Source organism: Emydura macquarii, unplaced genomic scaffold, assembly GCF_026122565.2.
Source record: "Emydura macquarii macquarii isolate MOO-44397 ecotype Brisbane River unplaced genomic scaffold, CSIRO-AGI_Emac_v2 contig_2422, whole genome shotgun sequence".
Classification (NCBI taxonomy): domain Eukaryota; kingdom Metazoa; phylum Chordata; order Testudines; family Chelidae; genus Emydura; species Emydura macquarii.
The window spans coordinates 8,901,378-8,928,446 of record NW_027132559.1 but is presented as its reverse complement, the minus strand read 5'-3'; the positions used below and the strand labels follow the sequence as shown (position 1 = coordinate 8,928,446).

The window sequence follows — 27,069 nt, the reverse complement described above, 5'->3', positions numbered from 1 at the left end:
TTCCTTTTAGTTTGTTATACTGTTAAATTAGGCCCAATCGTCCCAGAGTTCGGCAAACTTGATTAGATGCTATTGAGTAAAATATAAGTGGAAGTCACCAAAATATAAAATCCCATCAGCAAATTAACTGCAACACAGCATCAACCAGGTTTATTAACCTGTTGGACCAGTGGCAATGAGGTAAATTCACATTGGAAGGGTTTTCCTTTTGGTGCCAACCATGTCAGTGTTCCTATTTATGAGTTTGCTTAGTTCACGTAGACTTCTGTGCACTTTATAAAGAACTATGTAGTGGCCTGAACTTTTGATTAAAACTAACCTACTGATTTTCTACTCAGTTTTATAAATAGAAGACAGCTTTCTTCATCTCTTCTTATAATGGGCCACTGTTGTGTGATTTTCCCAAGTTCAAGCCAAGAACAGAACTCACATCCGACTCTCAGGCCTGTACTTTAGCAACACCATCCTTTCTCCCCAAAAGCACAGCAGGTACTCCAGCAAATTGATCTCTCTATTTAGTGGTTTAGTTCATTGTTTTGAGTAGATGCAATATTTTGAACACTTAGGGCAGAAATATTTTTGGCTCATTGAATCTACACTCTTGTATTTGAACAGGCTGAGCAAGGTCAAAGGAGATGAATGTCAGAAACAAAACTTGGGCCAAATGTCAAGGAATGAAGGAAGATTAATTTTAAGTCAACAAATCTAGTATTGAGCTCAGTATGCTGCTTTAAAGCAGATTTTAAAAAAAGTTCGTAATCAAATTATTTAATGAAATCATATAAACATGATTTAAGGCTATCTAATTTTGTTTTATTATTTTTCTATCACTAGTCTAAAATTGTTCTGAATTTACAACAAACATTGTAAATTGGACTTTGTTCTGTGCTGTGGGTATAAGCCTTTCATATATTCAACAAAAAGTATGATCTTGTGATGAAGGCATCAGACTGGGATTCAGGAAATTTGGGTTCATTTTTTTGGCTCTTTCATGGGCTTCCAATGTGACTTTAGCCAAGTCACTTGATCTCTTTCTGCCAGCTACCAAATGTGGGCTATATTGCTTCTTTACCTCAAAGAGGTGGTGTGAGGATAAATACATAATTAAATACTTGGGGGGAAGTGCAGATGGAGCTGAGTTGTTTACATATCTTCTGAGTACTTAAATACATATTTTTTTCTTCAAACCTCAACCTACCAAGTGCCTGTGCTCTGATATCAACCAATCCTTTAGTCAAGTGAACCCTCACCATTACACAGATTAGCAGAAAATCATGCTGTGGCTTTTAGCGTGTGGACAGCTTTCCCTCCCACCTCGCTCCCACCCCTCAGCACATCCATCCTGAGTCATCTTTTTAAAAAAAATCTGAAAATCTTTTTTTACCTTTTTAAAAAGAACTTCCCCCTGTCCCCAGTGTTAATTATTGGAGAATGAAGGGCCATTGCATAGGATCCCCACCCCCTATTTTTAATGACACTGTATGATGTAGCTTTTAAAATATTTCGTGTTTATATTTGTTAATGTTTTTACTTGTATATTAAAAACTTGTGCACAAAACGCCTGTTAAAATGGTGATTATTTGTATTGGTTTCCCAGTTGTGCCTTCAGCTATTTCTTAACTTTTCTTTGTGTTCTTTTCTGTTCTCTTTCTGCCTGGTTTTATATTTGTATTCTCCTTCATTTTTATTTCTCTCTCTAGCTGTCGGTGTATTTTTGTCTTTACTTCAACTCCTATGTTAGCTTTTCCTTTCCTATCCACTTCCTATGTTCTGTATTCCCTTTTTTGTCTGAAAACAGTCTTGAAACCCATGATCCCAAGAATCAGGCTCAGTTTATGTACTTTCTATCAATATGCCAGTATACCAGGACCACCACTAAACCGATTCTTAAGGCACTGTAGTCCGAACTAGACCTCCAGGTACATCTAAGGGCTAATTTTGGATTCCCTTACTCCTGTTGAGTAATTCCTTACTCCTTAAGTAGTCCCAGTGACTTCATCGGGGCTACCCATGGAGTAAGAAGACACGAATGACCATGAATAAAAGTATCACATAAGAATGGCAATACTGGATCAAACCAAAGATGCATCTAGTCCAGTATCCTGTCTTCTGACAATGGTCTGTGCCAGATGCTTCAAAGGGAATGAACAGATCAGGGCAATTTCAAGTGGTCCATCCCATGTCATCCAGTCCCAGCTTCTGGCAGTTGGAGGTTGAGACACCTGGGGCATGGAGTTGCGTCTTTGACTATGGCTAATAGCCATTGATAGACCTATCCTCCAGGAACTTAATCTAAATCTTTTTTGAACAAAGTGTTATACTTTTGGCCTTCACAGCATCCCCTGGCAACGAGTTCCACAGGTTGATTGTGTGTTGTGTGAAGAAGTACTTCCTTATGTTTGTTTTAAACATACTGACTATTAATTTCATTGAGTGACCTCTAGTTCTTGCGTTATGTTCAGAGGTAAATAACACTTCCATATTCATTTTCACCATACCATTCATGATTTTATTGACCTCTTTCATATCTCTCCCCTTAGTCATCTATTTTCTAAACTGAATAGTTCCGGTCTTTTTAATCTCTCCTTATATGAAAGCTGTTCCATACCCCTAATCATTTTCTTTGCCCTTCTCTGTCCTTTTTCCAATTCTAATGTTCTTTTCTGAGACGGGGAGACCAGGACTGCACAGTTTCAAAGTGTGGGCATACTACGTATTTATATAGTGGCATTATGATATTTTTTCTGTTTTATTATCTATCCCTTTCCTAATGATTTCTAACATTGTTAGATTTTTTGACTACCACTGCACATTTAGCAGGTGTTTTCAGAGAACTATCTACAATGACTCCAAGATCTCTTTCTTGAGTGGTGACAGCTACTTTAAACCCCATCATTTTATATGAATAGTTGGGATTATTTTTTTCAATGTGCATCACTTTGCACTTATCAACACTGAATTTCATCTACCATTTTGTTGCCCAGTTATCCAGTTTTGTGAGACCCTTAAGTAACTCTTCAAAGTCAGCTTTGGACATAACTATCTTGAAAACATTTGTATTGTCCGCAAATTTTGCTACTTAATTGTTTATCTCCTTTTCTAGATCATTTATGAATATGTTGGACAGCACAAGTCCCAGTACAGATTGTTGGGGCATCCTGGCATTGACCTCTTTCCATTTTGAAAACTGACCATTTATTCTTATTCTTTGTTTCCTGTCTTTTAACCAGTTATTGATCCATGAGAGGACCTTTTCTCCTATCCCATGAGTGCTTACTTTGCTTTCTGAAAATCTAAAAGTACAGTCTATTGAGAACTCTATTAGATTAGTCAGGCATGATTTCCTTTTTCAAAAGCCATGCTGTCTGTTCCCCAACAAATTGTGTTCATTTTTGTATTTGATCATTCTCTTCTTTACTATAGTTTCAACCAATTTGCATTGTACTGAGGTTAGGCTTACCAGCTTATAATTGCCAGGATCACTTCTGGAGTCTCTTTTTAAAAATCAGTGTTATATTAACTACCCTCCAGTCATCTGCTACAGATGCTGATTTAAGCAATAGGTTACATACCACAATTATTAGTTTTGCAATTTCATGAGTTCCTTCAAAACTCTTGGGTAATAACATCTGGTCCTGGTGACTTAATACAGCTTAATTTATCATTTTGTTCCAAAGTGTCCTCTATTGATACCTCAATCTAGGATAGTTCCTCGAGTGTGGGAATCTCCCTCACATCTTCTGAAGTGAAGGCAAATAATCCATTTAGCTTTTCCCCAATGGTCTTGTCTTCCTTGAGTGCTCCATTAGCACCTCAAATGTCTTGTGTCCCCATCCATGACTCTTTGGCAGGCTTCCTGCTTCTGATGTACTTTAAAATATTTTTGCTGTTAATTTTTGTGTCCTTAGCTAATCGCTCTTTAAAGTATTTCTTGATCTGTCTTCTTATACTTTACTTGACTTGCCAGAGTTTATGCTCCTTTCTATTTTCCTGACTAGAATTTGAATTCCAGTTTTTCAAAGATTTTTTTTTTGCCTCTAGTTAGCTCTTTTACTCTGATGGTTAGCCATGGTGGCATTTTTTTAAATCCTGTACTGTTTTTCTTTTTTATTTGAGTTATACATTTAGTTTGAGATGGTGTTTCTAAATTGTCTCCATGCAGTTTGCACTGCAGGCATTTCACCCTTGTGCCTGTTACTTTTGATTTCTATTTAATTACCTTCCTCATTTTTGTATTGTTGCCCTTTTTGAAGTTAAATGCTACTAAGGTGGGTTTCTTTGACATTTTCCCCCAACAAGAATGTTAAATTTAGTTATATCATAGTCGCTATTCCTGAGTGGTTCAGCTGTATTTACCTCTTGTGCTACATTTAAAGCTAAATCAGGAATTGCCTTTCCCCTTGTGGGTTCCCGGAGAAGCTGCTCCAATAAGCAGTCATTTGTGGTGTCTAGAAATTTTATCTATGCATCCCTTCCTGAGGTCACATGTATCCAGCCAATATGAAGATAGTTGAAGTCCCCCATTATTATGTTTTCTGCCTTTGCAGTCTCTCTAATGTCCCTGAGCATTTCACAATCACTGTCACCATCCTGGTCAGGTGGTCAGTAATATATTCCTACAGCTATATTCTTATTGTTCAAGCATGGAATTTCTATCCATAGAAATTGTATAGTACAGTTTGATTCATTTAAGATTCTTACTTTAATTGACTTTGTGCTTTCTTTCACATATAGTGCCACTCCACCATCAGAACGACCTATTTTGTCCTTCCAGTATATTTTGTACCGTGGTATTACTGGTCCCATTAATTATCCTCATGCCACCAAGTTTCTGTGATGGACCTATTATGTCAATATCCTCATTTAATGCCAGGCAGTCTAATTCACCCATCTTAGTTTTTAGACTTGTAACATTTGCATATAGGCGCTTGTACATTTTGACAATATTCACTTGCTTGCCTTCATCACAATCTAGCCCCAGATGAAAACACATAGGGAATCAGTTAGTATCAAATTTGTGTGTTTTAATTTGAGATGTATGAGCAACCTTCTTGTTTTTCCTGATTGTAGTCTTTGAGGATCAAGTAGAAGAAGTAGAGAATTTTTTCATAAGTTTAAAATGGTTAGAGATGTATCAGTGCATAATGTTTATACAAGATAACATCATGCAATTGCATAAACATAAGACAAGGCAAGTCACTCCAGCACTGATTTACATTGTATACCAGCCATATACTCCAAATTCAAAAAACAATACCTACTGCCAGAAAACACAAGGGAGAATAGGGAGGAAAAGGTACAGCTAAGGACTGTCATCCCTAGCCAGTCATTAAAAAATGCCATTCATTAAGGTTGTTGGTTGTTGCTTTTATTAACTGACAATGAATAACACACAAATGTATGGATAATTATTTGTATGAATAATGTAATATGAATTAGTAAGTTTAGGACATTTCTTAAGCATTCATGTCCTTTACATCAGTAAGTTACTTGGCTTGGATGTTTTATTATTTGTTTGTTTGTATTTCAGTAGCACCAACCAGAGTCCAATCAGAGATCATCATTCCATAATGCTAGACGCGGTTCAAAACACTTAAAAAGATGGTATCTATTCCACAGTATAAAGTAGGTTATAAAAGAACATAACTGGTGGATGAAATGGACTAATGAGGGGTTAAGAGGTGAGGGAAGAGGTGGTGAAGGATGTAAAGTTAAAATGAGCATATCTTAGCACAATGAGCAGTAGTCATAACTGGCTTCCTGTGTAACCACTGCCCGCAATCTTAAGAGTCCGTTGAGGTTAGAATAACCGTTACACTCTCCAGTTGCACCTTGTAGAGTTGGGACCACTCTGGCCAGAATCAGTATAGAGTAATATTCAGGAGACAGGAAGGCAGAAACATTTGCGGCTATTCTGCATATTGATGCTCACCAGCATTTTTAGAGTTCAGCATGGCATCGTGAACCTGATTGTTTGAGTGGACTCGAGCTCTCTTTGAAATGTGTCACCCATCTCTTACTTTCCTGCACATGAATCTCAGGATCTTAGACATGGAGACAGAGCTCTTCAAAAGGATTCCTGCTATGTAAGTGGAATTGCTCAGAGACTATTCCAATTATGAATAATATTCTGCATTCATTAAAGGATAGTCAGGTAACATCATGGTAGAAAGTATGGTGCCATGCATCTGTTGTCTGACAAATTATTATTCATTGGATTGATAATTATCCAATGCTTCACAGTTCATAAAGCTAATTCTTGTACTTTCATAACCATATTACTGATATTAACTTATTATGGGGGAAACTGATGTAGTTGTACATCCAGGTATATGCTAACGATCAATTTATGCTTTGTTTTCCTGCCAGGAAATATTGAATACTCATATCAATACATGCTAATAAATGTACTGCCTGATCCTCAGGTCCTGGTGAGAAGAACAACGTTGATGGGTAGGATGCTGTGAAATCAATAGCTGAGATGCCGGCAGTCCACTTAAAATGGCTCGAGGAGGTCTTACTGCTCTTGGGCATTCCTATAGTAGGATTCCAGTATCACTTACTCGTAAAAAGTTACAGTGTATGAACAGTAGGTAGCAAGACCATGCTTATCACCTTCGTGCCGCTGAACAAGGTCAGTGACCTAATGTCAGTACCAATGGCCTTGTTTATGGTACATGGCATGCATCACAGAAGGAAGTGGAGAAACAGTCATTTTAATTATTAAGAAATACTTTGGAGGAAGGAACAAGTTCAAGGTGAAAGGATATTTAGCACATGGTAGGTCCTGAGTCTTTCCACTGCTAGGCCATTGTTAAAGATCCTTTGTTGTCAGGGTTTTCCTTGAGAGCGTGTGTATCCCACTGGTTATGGGTTTCTCTTTCTTTAGCACCCTCCTGTTTCTGTGAAGAGTGAGGTTCTTCATGAAGGGTGCGGTGTAGACTAAGAATCAGTCTATTTCCTGGGTTAGGAGAATGTTAGTAAACTGTTTAATTTAATTTGAGCCCAGATACTACTGCGATGGCAATTCTCTATATAGTTTTGAATTAAAAAATGAAGGAATATACATCTCTCCTAGCTGTTATATGGTGGGGAAATGGGTCTGTCCTGACATATGGGTGTGCAGGGAAGATCAGGGCAGCAGGTTTTCCCTGGGTAGTGTGCAAGGCTGTCAACTCTTCATGCTCCAAGCTGAGGCTGGGTCGGCAGGCTCTGGTGGGGAGCGGAGGGGCTGCAGTTACTGCAGAACTCCCTCTCAGTGAAGTAGCAGCATGCCCACCTCTTCATGTGCTGTTGAAGTAGCTGGCAGGGATCAGGAGGGTTGTTGTTAACCTAGTGGAGAAGAGTTCCTCTTGCAGCAGCTCCCACAGGCATGGTGGCAAATCCACACTATGGAGCTGCCAGAGTGAGCAGCTGCCAGTTCCATCTTGGGCTCAACATGCCTGACCAACCTGATTGCTTTCTACGAAGAGGTGACGGGCTCTGTGGATGTGGGGAGAGCAGTGGACGTGATATACCTTGACTTTAGCAAAGCTTTTGATACTATCTCTCACAGTATTCTTATCAGCAAGTTAAAGAAGTATGGGTTGGATGAATGGACTATAAAATGGATAGAGAACTGGCTAGACCATAGGGCTCAACGAGTAGTGATTAATGGCTCCATGTCTAGCTGGCAGCCGGTTACAAGCAGAGTGCCCCAGGGGTCGGTCCTGAGATCGGTTTTGTTCAACATCTTCATCAATGATCTGGAAGATGGGGTAGATTGCACCCTCAGCAAGTTTGCAGATGACACTAAGCTGGGGGGGAGTGGTAGATACCCTGGAAGATAAGGATAGGATACAGAAGGACCTAAACAAACTGGAGGATTGGGCCAAAAGAAATCTGATGAGGTTCAACAAGGACAAGTGCAGAGTCCTGCACTTAGGACGGAAGAATCCCATGCACAGCTACAGACTGGGGACCGACGAGCTAGGCAGCAGTTCTGCAGAAAAGGACCTGGGGGTAACAGTGGATAAGAAGCTGGATATGAGTCAGCAGTATGCCCTGGTTGCCAAGAAGGCTAATAGCATATTGGGCTGCATTAGTAGGAGCATTGCCAGCAGATCACGGGAAGTGATCATTCCCCTCTATTCGGCATTGGTGAGGCCGCATTTGGAGTACTGTGTCCAGTTCTGGGCCCCCCACTACAACAAGGATGTGGAGAAGTTAGAAAGAGTCCAGTGGAGGGCAACAAAAATGATTAGGGGGCTGGAGCACAAGACTTATGAGGAGAGGCTGAAGGAACTAGGCTTGTTCAGTCTACAGAAGAGAAGAATGAGGGGGATTTGATAGCAGCCTTTAACTACCTGAAAGGGGGTTCCGGGGAGGATGGAGCTAGGCTGTTCTCAGTGGTGGTAGATGACAGAATAAGGAGCAATGGTCTCAAGTTGCAGGGGGGAGGTCTAGGTTGGACATTAGGAAAAAGTTTTTCACTAGGAGGGTGGTGAAGCACTGGAATGGGTTACCGAGGGAGGTGGTGGAATCTCCATCTTTAGAGGTTTTCAAGCTGCGGCTTGACAAAACCCTTGCTAGGATTATTTCGCTGAGGTTCCTTCCAACTCTGTGATTCTATGATATGATTCTATTATAGCAAGCACTAAGCTCTTTTGGGCAGGCGAATGAAACAAACAATGGTCACAGCGCCGTGCACAGGGCTGTCCTAAGGTTTTTTAGGGAGGTTTAGGCCATGTCTACACTAGAGAGTCTACAATGGCACAGCTGTAAGGTCTTTGGTGTAGTCGTTCTACGCCGATGGGAGAGAGCTCTCTCACTGACATAATTAAACCGCCACCAATGAGTGGCGGTGTCTGTCTCTCCCACCAACATAGTGCTGTCAACTCCGGTGCTTATGTCGGTGTAACTTACGTGCTCTTTTCACATCCCTAAGCAACATAAGTTATATACCAACATAAGTGGTAATGTAGACATAGCCTAAGCAACATGATTCTTAAGGATACATCCCAAATATAACGGACTTATTTTACATAAAGTGTGTGTGCATGCATGTGAATTTAATTTCTGCCTAGCCTCCCTTTGCAGACTGAAAGCCCAGCTGCTGCTTCTTTTATCCTTAGTGAGGGGATAGGGGTGTTACATTTGTTTTCCTTCATTTTAAATTTTCAAGACTAGCAGAGCAAGAAAAAGGGCTAGAAACTTTTTTTTTCTATTAATGAAAACCGAGATTCCTGTTTATGGGCCTAAATGCCAGCTCTGTTAACGAGGGGCTCATGCAAGCCACCTCCCAGTTCACCAGTGCAAAAGTGAATGGGTTTAATTGTCTTGAAGATATATTCTGTAGGAGGCTGCTGTAGGATTCTTTAGAAGTTGGACATTCCAGTGAAGTCACAATGGAATACTCATATGTAATGTATCTGATACATAAAGCAATACCAGGAGATGTGTTTTGTCCTGACTGCAGCAGCAAAGTGGTTAACTAAAACTCATATTATTGGGTTAAAATATTCAGTAATAAAGAGTTAATGCAGTGGTGAGCTGTCAAAAACTGTGGTTAGTCTGTGAATTCTTCAGGATCCATCATTGCAGGCAGAAGTGACGGCAGTATCTATATCCATATCAATATCTATACCTCTCTTCCCCCAAGGAATCTCACAAATCCTTCCATATAGGGATTTCAGTTTTTGCTGGACTCCAATGTAATTTTAAAAAAAAAAAAAAAAAAAAAAAAAAAAAAAAAATTTATATGTAAATGTAACTCGGAAGGCTTACAAGTGTCTGAGTTGTTAAAAGGCTAGAAAGTGTGTGCATGAGAACATGGACCTGGCATGGTTAAGAACTTCATAGTTTACCATAATGGGAGGAAAAATAAATGAGGTTGTCTGTGAATCCTTATAGGGCAACATTTCATAGTCCGCATTTGTGTTTCCGTTAAAGAAAAAAGCTTCTGCATATTTATCATCTTTGGAGGGGAAAAAAGATGCAATCATTTTCTTATGTTCTGTTGGGACATAGTGTATCTCTAGTGAGTTTTTGTTCACTACACAGATATGGCACTATGTGTCTCTTTTGTTTGTATTTGTTTATTTCTGTTTCTTTGTTACTTAAATACAATAAATCTTTTTAGACAGAAAATGGAAGACAAAATTTATTTCTTTAGAACCCTCCAGAAATATCTAGCAAAAGTCTTTGAACTAGAAGACTCAAAACACTCAGAAGCAAAAAAGGAATTGAGAGAGAAAATACATGCATGGGAGATGGATTTTCTGCTGTGGCTTCCAGCAATATTTGGCTCAGTTGTTTTTATAATGACTGTATTCATTCAGAAAAAGGTTTCTTCAATGAAATCACTCTAATTTGAACTTGAAATAGGAAGTATTTTGTTATGAGGTCATTAACCACAAAAATACCGGCCTTATTTGTCACTGTTTCTGGCATTCAACTATAAATCCTATTAATGTGCCTTCTACTGTAGCTTAGAAAATGTAATTACATTTTATGGCAGCTGTTTTAGTATGTCCGCGATAGAAACAAACTGCTGATTCTTGTAACAATTGTCTGATATTAAACCCAAACCTCTGCAGTTCAGAACTATTGTGGTCTATATTCTTAGAGATGGGCTGCGATTTTAGTACTAAACTCAGATTAATGCTAATAGGAGTTTAGCTGAGTTAAGCCCTCTGTGCACTGATGGGATAATAGACCTTTGTGCAATGCTTTTCAGTTAGACTACATTTATTTCCTTTTAAATGAACTAATCTGGATTGTATTATACGATCTAAGGAACCTTTTTTCTCTCCTTAGGTGTATTTTTAAGAAGAGTACTGACCATGAGGAAGTCCACCAGTTAGCCCATTTTTGCTAATTCTACTGCAGAAAATGAAGCTACGCCTTCGCTGTACAGAATCCTTTAACACCACTGTTGGGTAAATGAGAAATGGTCGTGTGATTATGCTGACATCCCAGCATGCATTTGGTAGACCTGTGGTTAACTCGTTCCCTCTCCATGTGTCTGCTCTTACAAAGTTTTGTCCTCATGATACTGTGCTTTCATTCTGCCAGTATGTGCCCGAAAGGCTGCCTTTGTTCTCATTCTGGAGGTTTAAATGTGAGTTGTAGCAATGCAAATCTCAAGGAAATACCGAGAGATCTTCCTCCTGAAACAGTCTTACTTTATTTGGACTCCAATCAGATAACATCCATCCCAAATGAAATTTTTAAGGACTTGCATCAACTGAGAGTCCTCAATTTATCCAAAAATGGTATTGAATTTATAGATGAACATGCCTTTAAAGGAGTGGCAGAAACCTTGCAGACTTTGGACTTGTCTGACAACCGGATTCAAAGTGTGCACAAAAATGCTTTCAATAACTTAAAGGCCAGAGCCAGAATTGCAAACAATCCTTGGCACTGTGACTGTACTCTGCAGCAGGTCCTGAGGAGCATGGCTTCCAATCATGAAACAGCCAACAATGTCATCTGTAAGACTTCTGTGTTAGATGAACATGCTGGGAGACCGTTCCTCAATGCTGCCAATGATGCAGACCTTTGTAACCTTCCTAAAAAGACTACTGATTATGCCATGCTAGTTACCATGTTTGGCTGGTTCACCATGGTGATATCCTATGTGGTGTATTACGTGCGGCAAAATCAAGAGGATGCAAGAAGGCACCTTGAGTACTTGAAATCCCTGCCAAGCAGGCAAAAGAAACCAGAAGAAGCTGATGACATTAGCACTGTGGTATAGTATCTTGAATACAACTGACTTTGAGATGGCAATTAGATTTGGATGGCCCTAAAACCAGAGGTTTACTTCTAACATTCATTGTAAACATTTAAGACTTTTCTCTCAGTTTAACTGAATTATGCCACTGTTGATCTTTCTAACAAAGGTTTTAGTTTGGGAGGTATACCTTAATTGTTTCTCTGGTGGTATTCTAAAACAAGTAAACTAATATGTAAACATTAGTTAGACCCATTTAATAATGAAATTTATTTTTTTAATTTAAAACCAAATAAAATCTTAACTTTGAACCATATTAAACAGAGTAATTTATTGATCAGAAACCTGTCTAGTGACTAACCCTGTTTGGTTTGTCAATGTAAATGAGGTTAAAAATAATAGTAATACTATGGGTCATAACACTCATAAAATCCCAGGAACTCCATCTCATACCCAGGAACTGCTCTTGATTTACTCCAAGGAAATCAAATGAAGAGCTGATGAATAGCAGCCCTTTGGTTGTTTGCCTTTCAAAAAGAAAGGGGAGTGGAGGTGGGGAGAGCAGGTGGTAGGCAGTCAGTCCACAAAGTTCCCATGGGCTTAAGAAACTGAAGATATGATGGAGCTCTGAATAGCACTTCAACTGAGCTAAGGAGCGGCAGCCGTGAGGAAGCCTGTGCTTCAGGATGCCACAGCCAATTGGACAGATATGTAAGTACCAATGAGACATGGGAATAATAGTGTCAAACCAAACCTAAAGGATTGATTAAATGAATTTAAATGTAAGCAGGAATACTGTCACAAAGACCACGTCCCTATTAACCTGTGACCTCTTCAGTCTGTATTTTAATACTCATTATTGAGCATGTGTACTGTTTCCAAAGGTATTGTAGGTACTTTGCCAAGTGAAAAAGACAAGATATGGTCCTTGTCTTGAAAAGCCTATAATTAAAGGGCTCAGTTATGGTTTTGTCATAAGCCCTGAGCAAGGAGCAGCGGGAACAGGTCAGGAGCCAGATTGTTACTCTGAGAAGCCCCCCTGTTCCCTTGGATGAGCTACCTGCAAGGCGCAAAGAGGTGAGCAGTGAGGGCTGCAACTCTCCTTTCCATGCATTCAGGCAGATGAGGATGAGGTGTAGGCGAAGATTTTGCTCTGCGCCACTCAATACTCCAGCCAGCAAATCTGAGCCAGTGTGCCAAAAAAAGGAATCTACACTTACACTCACTTACTGACTTGAACAGGTCTGCAGACTATTCTCACTAGTGGTTGTTGGCGGGGGGTGGGGAGAACAACAGTGCATTTGTCAGCTATAACCCCCAAAATACAATATGCAGTTTGTATATAATTCTGGTAATATACAGGACAATACCATATTTTAATGTAATACTATCAGCAAAGACCCTGTGATAATTCCTAATACAGTACTGATTTTTGTGTCTCCAACTTACAGCACAGTACCAATAAAAATCAGTACCATGGATAAATATTGATTATTGAAAAAAAAATCAGATTGTTGGATGTAATTGGATGTTTTAATTTCAATTAATACATTTTTCCTTTAAAAATTAAACCCATTTAAAATTATATTTGAAATTATTATAACCTGTATTAAGCCCTAAACTTACTATAATATATTAAAACATATACATTCAATAAAAAAAACACAAGCAGTACGTGTCCGCTGCCAGTTTTAAAGAAAGTCAAACCACTGAGCTGCTGGAAGGCCCTGGCTAAGCACCTGAAGCCAGAGTTTGCTGAAGTGCTGACCCAGCTCTGACAGCAGTAGACTCTTCTGCAGGTGCAGAGAGAATATTATCTTCATTTTAGTTTATTGAACTAGATTCATTCAATGACTAGTTCATTCAAAGTTGAGAAACGAATTGGGATTTGAAAAAGCAAGAAACTTTGGAAGAGTAAAACAATGTATGAATAAAAACAAGGTCTGAGAGGATGAGATCTACTAGTTCTAAAATCTTTAAGGACATGGTGACCAGAAACAATGAGTTCACTTCACTAACTATAGATAATACTACTACTTAGTAGATCAGTTAGTTTTAGATACAAATCATTGTTTGGATAGATTTGTTTTTTTCTTATGTATCAAGCCACATTCAAGGTAGTTTTTATTTAACCTGTAAAAATTTTAAAATGCTATTTTTGTGCATTTTTAATTGAATTCCAATTTCCATCCAAATGCTGCTTGATACAATTTATGAGTAAAAAATTACTCAGATAATGAGAAATGCATCATTCTTCATTCTCTAATATAATAAAAATGTAAAAAGCTAGAATTTGAATAAATGTATGTTAAGCTATATAATTGTTTAACTAAATATAGTGCTCCCAGTGAGCAAAAATGTACCATAGTTAATATAAAGATTATCTTTAGTTGAAGATCAACAAGTTTTAATGCACAAAAATAGCATTTAGGAAAATAACTAAAAAGCACAAATGCTAAATACAATTACAATTAGTTATTTACATCAAGGTTTCCTGCTTACCTATTTAAATTACTTTGGTCTAAATCAATGCACCCTGATAGTAATGGCAACATTTTTCAGACATGAGTATGTAAAGTTTGGCTCCTAAATCTATATATTTAGAAACTTAAATAAAAATGGCTTATTTTTTGCGATACAAATCCCACTAAATGTACCCAAAGTTTGAAAATGTTGGCCATTGTGTTTAAAGGGCATGCTTCATAAGTGAATGTGTAGATAGTGCATGTTCTTCTATTGTTTTACTGATCAATGGTTATGAAAAATAAGACAGTCATATAGATACTCATCCTAGAATATAAAGATTAAGGGACATAATCTTTAAAAACAGGATGTTTTCTCTTTTCAGTTCGAATGAATGCACCAAAATGCATTTCTGCTGTTGTCATAATAAAACAGTGTTTGACTAAGAATCCATATAGGTCCACGTTTACTGAGCATGGAGTGTTTGTGGCCTTAGGGATTAAGTGTTTACGAACAGGTGTTTTGCAAAAGCAAGGGTTAAAGGACAAAAAATGAATAAAAATCCCCAAAATAGTAATCTTTCTTCTAAAATTATCAGTTATTTCTGTTAAAGCACATGTATAGTCTTTTTAAACTCTATGGCATGCTCAAGATTGTTTTACACCTTTTGCGTGGGTTTATTCTCTCTCATTATCTGGGTTGCTATACAAAAGAAAGTAATCCCTAGAATAAACTGCAATTAGAAATAGCTGATTGCATACAAAGTGAAGAAAAGAACTACTTTTTAATATATTCAGAAAGTGAGTAAGAATGGCTTTTTCTGTAATTTTCATGGGCCAAACGCTGAGTACCTGCTACTTCCATGGACTCAGCAAGTCTCAGTATTTGGTCTATTAAATTGTTGGTATTTTTTTAATGGAACAGTTTTGAAAAGTTAAAGAATTCTTACATGCAGTGTAGTTGTAGCTGTGTCAGTCCCAGGATATTAGAGAGACAAGGTGGGTGAGATAATATCTTTTATTGGACAAACTTCTGTTGGTGAGAGAGACAAGCTTTTGAGCCACACACAGCTTTTCTTCAGGTCTGGGAAAGATACGCCGAGTGTCAGAGCTAAATGAACTGAACAGAGACACTGGATTTATGGCTTATTACAACAATCTCTAACCTACTAACCCCCTCCCATTTTGTCCTATGATTGCAGAGCTGTTAATTGGCAATTCTACCTTGAATAGTCCCTTACAATATGTGCTAATTACTTATGCTAAACGATCTTTGCATTTTGCTGTGATGCTGAGGGTTTCTTTCCTAGACCTGAAGAAGAGCTCTGTGTAGCTCAAAAGCTACAGAAGTTGGTCCAATAAAATACATTATCTCATCCACCTTGTTTTGCTAAAGAATTGTTAGGTATTCTAAATTTTGCTCTTTGGCCAAAAGATTGATCTGCTGTCAGCTGAGCTAATGAAATTGATTCTTCAATGACATTTTTTTTTTCAAGTAAAAAGGCTTTTACGGAGTGGGATAGTGTTAATTGCACAAATCCTGTTTGGTGTAGATGTTCTTGTTTCTTTCTTTGGAAAATGCTTTGCAAAGACTCCAGACTACTCACAGGTTTCTCCTTCACCCTCAACATTGCCACCAACACTGTGTAGACCGTAGAAACAGCAGCCTCCTATGAGAGGGGAGGAATCTGAAGAGAACAGATGAAATTATATACTGTACCAACAATATACAAAAACATGTTGAAATAGGATGTCTTTCATAAGATTCACCATATGTGTATGCTGGACCAAATTATAAATGCTGGACCAAATTCAGCCCTAGTGTAATTCTGTTGACTTCAATGGAATTACTCTAAGAACCAATTTTTGCCATATTTCTATTACTGTGTTGCCAAACAGCATATTGGATCCTAAAACATATATTATTTCTTTCTGGGGAGAAAAAAGGAATGGATGGCAGACACAGAACTGATATATTATTTAGCTCTACCTTTAGTTATAAATACATACTGCACAATTTTGACAGACTATGACTATATATGATTTTAACAGCAGAAAGCTTCCTTGGCAATTGTCAGAGTCCCTCAAATTCCTGCACTTTGGAATTATCCATTTTTTAATATGTTTCTGTCCTCACTCCCTAAAATAAATGAATAAACTTTTTTTCCTTTCATTTTTTCCCCCAGCTTGTACAGCTCAAGCTCTGTGAGAGAGATCCTGGAGCTACAATGATTTTTATACCAACTGAGGATCTGGCTTATTGTTTGTAAAACCACACTCAAGCCCATGAAAATGAAGTTACACTGTGTTTGGAAAAGAGATTTTGTACAGATAGCTGTATCTAATTTAGTCTGGCTACAAGTAAAAGGATGATTTTTTTTTAACTACCTGCATGCAATCTCTGCTTAAGATCTAAAAATAAAGTAGGACTTTCTCTTCCTCTTAGACCACTACACTAACACACACAAATATTGCAATTACAATTTAGCTGGCAAGGAAAAGAATCCAGGTCACTCTTCAAGTAGCTGTATTGCCCAGGTGGTGCCTGTCCTGCTAAAAATTTGAGTCACAACTGTTTTTTTACTGAAAAGAAATACAAAAGGAAGGAGTAAAGCTGTTGAGTAAAGAAGATGCTGTTTTTGCATAATCACTTTTTTGACTCTGAAAGTGTCTTTTAAAAGAAAACTCATGGGGTGAAATCCTGGCCCCAATGAAATCAGTTACAAAACTCCCATTGACTTCCATGAGGCAGGATTTCACCCCAAGTGTTTTTGGGTTTTTTTAATTTAGACATTCCATCTTGTTCACAAAATTACTAAAGTGGCATTTCTAACTGTATTTAATATAACACAAAAAAACTGATTAAAGGAACTGGAAGTTGCCATTTTTACATGAAGAGGCCCATCAAGACTCTACTTCCTTGAGTGAGGAAAGCAGGAGGCTTTGAAACTTACTTAATTTGAGAAAGGATAGGGAACAGTGTTGCTCAGTTGTTAAAATGTGGTTTACTTATAGCTTTAGGGATATTGTTATTAGAGGGGGAAGGGATTATTCAGAGGCCTAATTTTATCTCTCTAAATTTTGTAACCCCCTGTACCTATGAAGGGTGTGATAATTTAATACTGATGATTATTTTCTGCGTGGATTATTTTTCTAATGTTGACACTGTGTAATAATGACGACGACGTCAGTCCCTTTGGGACACTGTAGTGTAGGCTCATACTGTGTACTTTTATTATAACAGAACATAAATTGTTGTCACTGACAAGTTATTTTTGTATAGTAATGAATAAATACAAACTACAATCACATTTTTATTATATGAAAACTGTGACGAGTGGAAATCAATGTTTTTAAATCTGCTTCATTGCAGGAAACAGTATAGGGTATTTTTAAAAAAATGATCTTGCAGAAGGATCTCTGGACCCTCAATTTTTTTAATTAAACAATATTTTTGACTCCTGGTCAAATCTAAATGTTGTCATGTATGGAAAATGGAGAGGTACATCCTTCAGACATGGCCCACAGCTTGGGTGGGGGCGTTGTCTCAGGAGGTGAGCAGAGATGTATTGTGATGAAGCTCAATACTTTTTCTGGATAAAAGTGGATTGAATTTATCTCATTCCTTAAAAAAAGATTCCAGACCCCACATTAGAGGGTCTAAAAAAGAGAAGAAAAGAAAAATTCTGGAAAACTGTACTGTAAACCTTGGACATGCTCCCCTATTGGCTGGCTCCAGCTGAGTTACATGGTAGAAGTGAGGTCACAAGCAGAGGAGGGGCTGTCACTCCATGGTTGGATAAAACAACCTGCAAGTAGTGGGTGGCGAGTGTTACTAGGTGGCATGTGCTGGATAAGTCCTTGCCTGGCTGAGGAGACCCATACAGCATATATTACTGAAGTGGATGGAATTTTGATTTGCAGCTCATCTTTACTGCGCAACTTTCAGTTTGATGTGAAACGATATTAACTTTACAGAGATAGTAATTCTGAATGCTAGGATGACTAGTTATTGATTTCCTACCCCTCCTGTGGGAGCCTGTGAAGGGCAGGCTAATTAAGTAATGCTGTGGTGGTGCTGCCAAGGCACTTGCTGTGCTGAAAGGAGGTGTAGTGGTACAGCTTCGATTCTTGCCAGAGTGAGAGGGCTTTGTGGTGGTTTTAAATTAAATTCCACCCTCACCACACCCATTCTCCCCCCATATTTTTGACAGGTGGAAAAGGAATTCACTTCCCAGTCCAGACTGTTTGTTAGTGAAGAGAAGTATCCCTGGTAGAAACAGAAGTGAAACAGTTGTGCTTCCTTCTCTCCTCCTGAAGCAGCAGCAGATCTTTTGGTGGAGAGGGAGACTCCAAAGGGTGGAATGGGCATGAGGCATCTTGCAGTTGGAGTGGCTTCTCAATGATTCACAGGGCTAACTACAGGGAAATACTCTAGCAATTAGCCCTGTGAATCATCCAGATTTGATGGCTGCATCCTTTTCATCACTTCACTGTGACAAGGTTACTTGTGCACCTCGCCATAGACACACAGGATGCTGCAGCTTTATTTTTTAACGCTTGCGTTGGCTATGTTTATGGCCCATTCAAAGAGCGAGGGGGGTCTCCCTATGAGCAGATATACAATTCTAATGCTGTTTTTTCACAAGGCAGTGTCTTTTGCTTAAATGCATGTTTTTTAGAGAGAGGGAATTGTTAAGCTTTAAACAATGATGATTTAAAGAAAAGGTAAGAGTACTTCTGTCAGTTGTCATGGAAAAATGAGCAGGTGTCCTTAGTTTTGTTTGTACTTCCATCAATCAATCAAATCAAAGAGCTTGACAATAAATCAAATCAATGAGTATAGGATATACTCATATATACACACACACACACACACACACACACACGGACACACACACACACATACTGTACATAGGTGTTTGTGTGCATGTCTGAATAGGTACATATATACATATTGCATTCATTCATCTACATTTAATATTTACCTCTGGTTGCTACATATATCTACAAGACATGAACCATACTAGATTTTCCATGGAACTTCTATCTTGGAACCACTTTGCTTTGTTGCTTTATAAACATGCATGCAGCTGCTGTACCTAGTACATTTCCATCCACAGCCTTTCAGACTGCCCCCCTATGGTCCGGACATAGTGGGTGAGCCATGAAAGAGAACAGGTTCACCAGCATGGCTTATGCTATCACTGAGTTCAACCCTCTAGCCATATTGCTGAATTATTAGAGAGCTCCCTCCCAAACACAGCTGCTGTTCTGAAAAGAGGAACACAATATACCAGAAGGAAAAATTTCAAGGTGAAATGTCTGGAGCCTTTTTTAACTCAATTGTTTAATTAATACAAAATTAGAACATGGGCCTGATTATAAAAACCAGGATGCAAAAATGTATTTATGAATAGCGTCTGTGGACCACTTTTCTTTCCTTTGCATTTGTTAATGGGTTGATTTTTTACATGGATTCTTTACTCAGTGATGTAGTCTACTGTAAGACGTTATGCTTTTTCTTTCCTTTCTCCTCCTGAGGGAGACAAAATAGTTTGGATGTTGTTGTTTTCTTGAGATGGCTCTGAATCGCCCAGGTATATTGCAGGGTTTAAAAGTAGAAAACCCAACAAGCTTCAGAATGCTAGAGGTGAGATTCTAAGCCTTCCCCACAGCAGATAAATTTAAGAAATGATCAAGTTTGTGAGGATTTTGAGTCTTATTGTGGAAGATGTATTTAGGTCTCAAATACATATTGTGAACATTCTCTTTAACTGAAGAAGTAGACCTGAAACTTCACTACAGCTTCCTTTAACCCCCAGCATCTCATAGTGCTGGAATTAAGTTGGTATTGAAAAATATCAGAGTTTTAAGCAGTCTATATAAATATTTTTACCCCTCTCAGTTGCTCAGCTGTTAGTCTTTGCCTCTTGTGATGTCATAATCTGGGGCGTTCTCATGTAATTATAGGCCTTGTCTTCACTAGGAGAAATGGTAGGGTTTTTTTGTTTTTGTTGTCTGTTTTTTTTTACATGTTAACACAAACGTGCTAAAATCCCACTGTACACAAGGCAGTTGTAGTTTTAACACGTGTTAGCTGGTCAAGGCCTTAGGCTCTCCCATAGGTTTTACCTCAACCACTTAATGTGTTTAAACTACAACTGCTTTGTCTACGCAAGCATTTCAACACGTTAAAACACGTTTTCCTAGTGGCCACAGAGTCCTCCAAGGTAGATTTGATGTAAACTTCTAATAGGAAAAAAACAACCAGGGAGGGGGAGAGAGGATTTCAGAAGGGGAAAAAAAACCCAAAAAACTCCAGACATTTCAGGCATCCTACATACATCATAAGCAAGCAAAAAATGGCCGGTTTGCTGGTCACCTTTTGAGGCTTAGCTTTTATCCTTTACTTTACATTACTTTATCCTTTTATCCATATTTCTTGACTTACTGGTGCTTCATTTCTCAACTTAAAGTTGCATTCATTTTTTCCAAGGGCTCTTATAAAGGTGCAGTGTTTACTTGTACCAATAGAAAAAGAATTAATTTATTTTGGATTTAGCCAAAATGGCTCAAATTGATAGATGAAATTTAGCTGTGAAGACAACACATAAGGACTCTTTTGCTGGTGATTTTTCTATACATTGCTAAGTAATTAGATATATTGAAAAGGGAAAGTATTTGTTTTTTGGATTATGGTTAATGCTAAAGTTTTAGACGCACACAGCCAGTTTGTGGGGATTGGTCATGCTGTGCCTGCTGCAGCACTCTGGGGGCAGAGGAGGCATCTTTGCACTGCCCTGACCTCAGAAGTGCTGGTCTGGTCAGCTACTATAAATGAAAAATACTGGCACATCAGTTTGAAAGGTGGTGACTTGTTTGTCATCTGTACCTGAAGTTGTTTAGGAGTTGGAGGGGTTGGTTTATCCCCCTGCTAATTCCAGCTGCACTATAATCTTAATTCTAAACACCAAAAAACAGGTTAAACTGAATGATTTAAGTTGCATAACCTTTTAATTTAACTTTCTTAGATGTCCACATGTTTAATCTTCAACCAGCTGTCTCTCGTTTGTTAAAACAGCTTTTCTCTTGTTGCTGTTGATGGATTTTATTGGGAAATGTGTAAATGGATAAATATATATTTCATACATTTGATGCTGCTTCTTTTTCAAGTTTTTACGTCTCTTTTATCATCTAATATATTAAGAAATTCCATAAATAAATTGAAGCTTTCGTAAACAGAATGCTTGCTGAATTAAAACAGCAAGATGAAATTTATTGTATTTTAATTTAAGGTTCTGCACATAAAAAAAATCTATGAATTTGTAAATTGATGGATTAAATAGGTAATCTAACAACCATTCTTATAAAGGACAAACTTGGAAGTTCACTGGAATACACATTTCTTTTTATTACAGTTGGCAATCCTGATGCTCCAGCAGACAGCACTCACCTTTTTATTAGGCATCATTTGTAAAACTGCACAGTCAATTTCAGATTCTTAAAGAAGAAAAAAGGCTCAGTTCTGCTTTAAGCACATTTCACATTGCTACCAATCTTAGCAGGTACACTGATCAGAATGTACCTTGTTACCAAAAGTGCCTCAGCTGAAATTCTGACTCCTCTGAAGTCAATGGGAGTTTTGCCATTGATTCAATAGAGTCAGGATTTCACCCACAGCATGTGCTCTTTAAAAAAAATATTGATGCATCAAGAAGCATTCAGAGAGCTTCTGGTGACATTCTGGAATTAAGAGGCTAATAGTGGGTTAACCCTTAGAAAACTGTGACTGCTGGAAAAAGGCTGTTTTGGAGACCCCCCCCCCCCCCTTGGAAAACTAGACTAAGAGCTGCAGGTTACTTTTCAGTGTTCTAATGCAGGGGTATCAAACTCATTTGCTATGGTGGGCCAGATTTGAATTAAATGCACTTCAAGTGGGCCATACATACCATAAATGAAAATACTAGGCACTTTTGGAGTGCTGTGTCTCGTGCACACCGCGCTCCACGCGCTGCCGCCAGAGTACACAGATCTCGCGGCAGCACGCAACGCCGCAAGGTTTCGCAGCATTGTACCCTCTGGCGGCAGCGCGCGATGCAGCCAGAGAGTACAATGCCGCAAGATGTCGCGGCGGCACACACTGCCACCAGGGGCCAGACCAAAAAGGTTGGCAGGCCGTATCCGGCCCATGGGCCAGATGTTTGACACCCCCGTTCTAATGGATAATACTAGTAGCACTTTATTTGTTTACAGTTTAAACAGTGCATAAATAACAAGGGACAAATTCTGCTTTTTTGGTATGCAGGTACTCCTTGACTTTATAAGAACTATACAAATCTTACTTCATATTGTAAAACCTGTATTAAGCAGGCTAGAACCTGTTCAGTCAGCATCTCTCACACACTGTCACTTTTCAGTACAATTGCAGCAGCCAGCAGGAGGCTAGAAAAAACAGCCATTATTGTTTAAATACTTGTAGTCTCCATTATTTTTCACAGTCACTGCTGTTGAGCAGCAGGGGATTTGTTTTGTTTTGTGTGTTTGCTTCTCTGTGAACATACTGCTGGAGTGAGCTAAATCTATGTGGTTGCCTTTGAAGGAATGTGATCTGGTATTTTCAAGCTTTTCTCTGAAAGAGAAGGTTGCATAGAGATTACCCTTCATCATAACCCCTGCATTTTAGTTAAAATTAATTAGCAAAGATGAGGTAAAATTATGCAGAAGGACTTAACTGCAAACCTGAAGATAGCTGGTACACAGATACTACTCCCTCACCTAAACTATAGCCATGGCATTAATAAATCCCCCATCCACATGAACATTGAACAAATAATTTTGGCTTCGAAGAGTGAGTCCTTCAGACCTGATTGATGGTTTGAATGAAAGCCTGCAATGATTTAAAAAATGCTTTATATCTCTAAAATCCTCAGAGCAAATTTTTAATCAGCTTCTCTTTCTTGTGCCATTAGATTTGTTTTGACACAACATCTGAATGAATGCAGGCATGAATAGGCAGGCATGTAGTCAGTTTTTAGCTGGTAAAAGAATAAGGGGTATGACTGTTCAGATGCTTGCTATATAAAATTTGAATACAATATTAGGTGCCTGATACATATGTTCTTTCTGCTGTAGGTGTTGGATTGAAACCCAAAGAAAAGGACCCCAGCATGCCAACACAGAAGTCTGTGAAAGGTCATAGGCAACCTAGCCCGAGGATTTGGAGAAGGGTTTCCTACTAGTAGACCTGACGGAGCTGCTCCGACTGAACAGTTGACAGTAGTTCCCAACTTTTTTTTTTTTTAAACTGCACTGGTTTACAGACTAAGACCTCAGCTGTTCTAGCTTCTCATTCAGTTGTGTGTGCTCTAACTAACGATGCAACTTGTTTTATGATCATGAGATTGGGAACCAAGCAGCCTCAGATGAGGGTTAGGAGGTGTACCAGTGAAGAAGAGGTGGGTGGCAACAACATGGTGGGATCCAGCATTGAGGCTCGTAAGGGAGGGAAGACCAGGTGTATCAATTACAAAAGTCTGAAGTTCTTGTAGTGGTTTAAGAAGTTCTAGATATTCCAATCTCAATCTGTTTCTTGCTCTTTAATGAATGTTGTAACGCTGAAATGTGTTCTGCAGGTGGAAGTGATGGCACAGAAATTAAGCCATTACTTACATTCCTGTAACACAAAAGTATGCAATTGCTAAGTTAAGTTTTGCATTTCATGCCTCTTCCTCAGCCTGCCAAACTATTCCCATACTCACTATGTAATTAGTCACCTACTACGAGGCTAGAACCCAGAGTCGCCATGATTGCCTGTTCTAATGCAGGGGTCAGCTGTCTCTAAACCACCAAACCAATCATTCTCAGCTTGTGAACTAAATCATGCTGCTTGGATCACTGGCAGATTTGTTTCATGGCAACAGGGTCCTTCCAAACCACCCAAAGGTATATCTGTCAAATTTTGTGCAGCTCCATGTATGCCATTTTCCAGTAGTAACAAATAGTCACTTATTTCTCCCTCACCATGCCCTCCAAGTGGTTGGACAGAGTGGGGCCTAGCAGAAATCTATAACTCTCGCCTCACTCCAGGGCAAAGGAGGGCTGGGCAGAAGGAGGGGCAGCTTGTGGAAGCTGGGCTTGACCAGAGAAGTCAGTCAGGAGCAAGATAGTGGAGGAAATCTAGGCAACCCATAGGGGAGGTAACCTTAGAGAGTTGGGGTGGAGAGAGAGGGAAAGGGGCAGAGAGGAAGTAAGGGGCGTCACTGGATGTGCTGTTGTTGGGCTGAGCAAGGCCTGGAGTAAAATCTGCCCTCTATCCTCTTTCACACCATTCCACCACCCCCTTTTGCACCTCACTCCTGAAAAAGAGTGACTTGTGCAGCATGCTGCTGGCTCCAGAAGGAGCTTTGAGACTAGAGGAGATGCCACTCTAGTCTATCCTCGAAAGGCTTTGCTGGTGCTTTTATACCAACAACATCCTCTACTGGAGACAAAGTGTATACTGGCACTAGGTCCCGTATAGAAAAACTGCATGCCATGAGCTATACTGCCACAACAATGCTTTTGCTAGCATAAACTGTGCCTACGGGGGGAGACAGGGTTTCCAACATAACTGTGTCACTTAGGGGTGTGGCTTTCACACTCCTAACGTGACACAGCTATGCTGGCAAAACTTTGCCATGTATGGGTTGCCACAGCCTTCCTGTGAGAGTGCAGGTGTCCAGTCACCCAGTGCAGTGGCTGGGAGGAGCGATTACAGGAAAGTCCCTGCCGCACATATGAGATTACAGCATGGCTGTGGGAATGTAGGAGGGGGCTGCCAATCGTGTGAATGTCACACCCAACGCATAACACTTGGCATCCCTGATTAATGAAAAATAGCTATAGGAATTCTACCTACGACAACCCCTAGGTAGTTTACTTAACTCAATTCCTAAACTCCCCCAATCTCTTCACTTGTAGTTAGAGAGCCTTGCTTACTCCATTAGCTACGGCCCCTCAGCAGAGCTGCTCAGCTGTCAGGGAGGCTTTCAAAGTGGCTAACAAGATAGACCCAAAAGCTCATTGGGCTGTATATACCTCAGGGAGGGTTCAGCCTGTGAGCCTCTCTCCATCCTTGTACTGGGGGGATTTGTGCCTTTCTTTCAGCCAATCAACTCCACCCCTCCACCTAGCACTGAGGCAGTGCTGACCTCTGAACAGCTTTGCCCAGATGGTGACCTTCATGGCAATTCTGAGTTACCCTGAAGGCTGACACTCCAGCACATGGCTCAGCTGCTGCTCTCTCTCTGAGGAGCAAGATGATGAATGCAAGGCCTCTGCACTTCAAGGCCAGCAATACAGTTACTGCCTCAGCAACTCTCTTGCCTCAGCACTGGCAGAGAAGGTAACGTTCTTGCTGAGGGCTTAGACAAAGGCCACAGTTAATCAGCTGCCTCAGATCACTATTTCTGCAGCAGCTCTGTTGCTGCCTGTCTTTTCCCTGACTGGCCCTGGGAAAAGTGATGTTTTTCTCCAATATATTCTCATCCAGCTTTTTTAAAACAATGTTCTTGGTCCAGAGTTCCAGCAGAATAGTGTTAAACTGGCTGCCGGTGCTTTTTAGAAACACAGGGTAGATGTGTAGGGAATGGGGTTGGGTGCTGTGCTAATGAAAACATCATTCCCCGCTTCTCAAATGTCCAACTGCCATGAGACCAAGCTACCCATTCTGTAATGGTCTGCTGGATGCATTCCATAAATATAAAGGGCCAGATGCTCAACTGGTGTAGCTCATTGCAGTTCAAATTGAGCTATACCAATTTACACCAGCTGAGGATCTGGGCTAGGTTTGATTGCACATCATAAATATGGTGGGGTTGCTATCCTGCATCTAGATAGAAATCTCTAGTACTCTATTGCTGAGTTCCACAAGAAAAAATGACCTTGCCTATTTGGATAAACACTTGGCCCAGGTGATTAGTATTTATTATTTGTACTTCAGCAGTGTCTAGAATTCTCTAGCAGGGAAAAAGTAATTGTCACAGGAATTCAGCTTAGCAACACTAAACAACATAGATTTAAGGAAGTAAACAGATAATATAAAATTAAAATGGGAAATATTAGTACTTGTCTTTCTGCCTCAGGAGAAGACAAGGAATCTAGCAAAACCTTTTTGTGTGTGTGTGTGTGTGTGTGTGAGAGAGAGAGAGAGTGAGAGAGATAGCTAGAGAACAAGAAATCTCATGGTTCATTAAGTGTTTCATCAAATAGGAAATTTTTTTTAAAAAAACCTCAAAAATTCATCAAAGCATAGGAGCATGCACTCCTCACCTTATAGCAGCTCTCCTCCTTTTTTGAGGAAGTAGAACTCTCTGAATCTTAACCCAAAGGTTCAGAAAACAAGGCACATGACAAGTCACCGTACTGCACTTCCACTTCAGGAAGAGTCAAAAAGCAAGGCTAGCAGTGTCTACAAACGAACTAGAAGAATATAGGCAGATTTGAGACCTGCTTCACTTACACCTGTTTTACCTTGATGTAACTGACTGACTTCAATGGAGTTATTCTTGATTTACATTGGTGTGGGTGATAGAAGTACATGACTACTAGGACCAAAAAAAAAAAGGGCACCATTCACTTCATTCATAATTCAACTAGCCTTCTTCAACTCTTACCCCTCTGGAAGCTGGGAGCCCATCTCAGTACATGCTTGCTGCATCACCTAAGAAAAAGAAGGAAGACATTAGAGAGAAAACCACTGTGGAACCTTGAGAGCTGTCCTGCCAGATTTTGGTATCCTGGGTGAGAAGGAGGCTTCATCACTCTGTTGTAGCTATCCCAGCTACTTGGTTTTTTTTTGAGGCTTGGAACAAGGTCCCAGTCCAATTCACTTCTTCTAAGTCTTAGGCT

At 39.3% G+C, this 27,069-nt stretch overlaps 1 protein-coding gene across 4 annotated transcripts in view; it reads left to right on the top strand.

Moving 5' to 3' along the window:
• The window catches only part of LRRC3B (leucine rich repeat containing 3B), a 70,425-nt gene extending 45,860 nt beyond the window's left edge, over positions 1–24,565 (top strand). For all 4 annotated transcript variants that reach the window (XM_067561891.1, XM_067561888.1, XM_067561890.1 and 1 more), the window contains exons 2-3: positions 10,798–12,427; positions 23,314–24,565. In XM_067561891.1, coding sequence (XP_067417992.1) covers positions 10,961–11,740 — 780 coding nt within the window. In that variant the 5' untranslated portion in view covers positions 10,798–10,960 and the 3' untranslated portion in view covers positions 11,741–12,427; positions 23,314–24,565. The remainder of the gene's footprint in view (positions 1–10,797; positions 12,428–23,313) is intronic.
• The last annotated feature ends 2,504 nt before the right edge of the window (positions 24,566–27,069 follow it).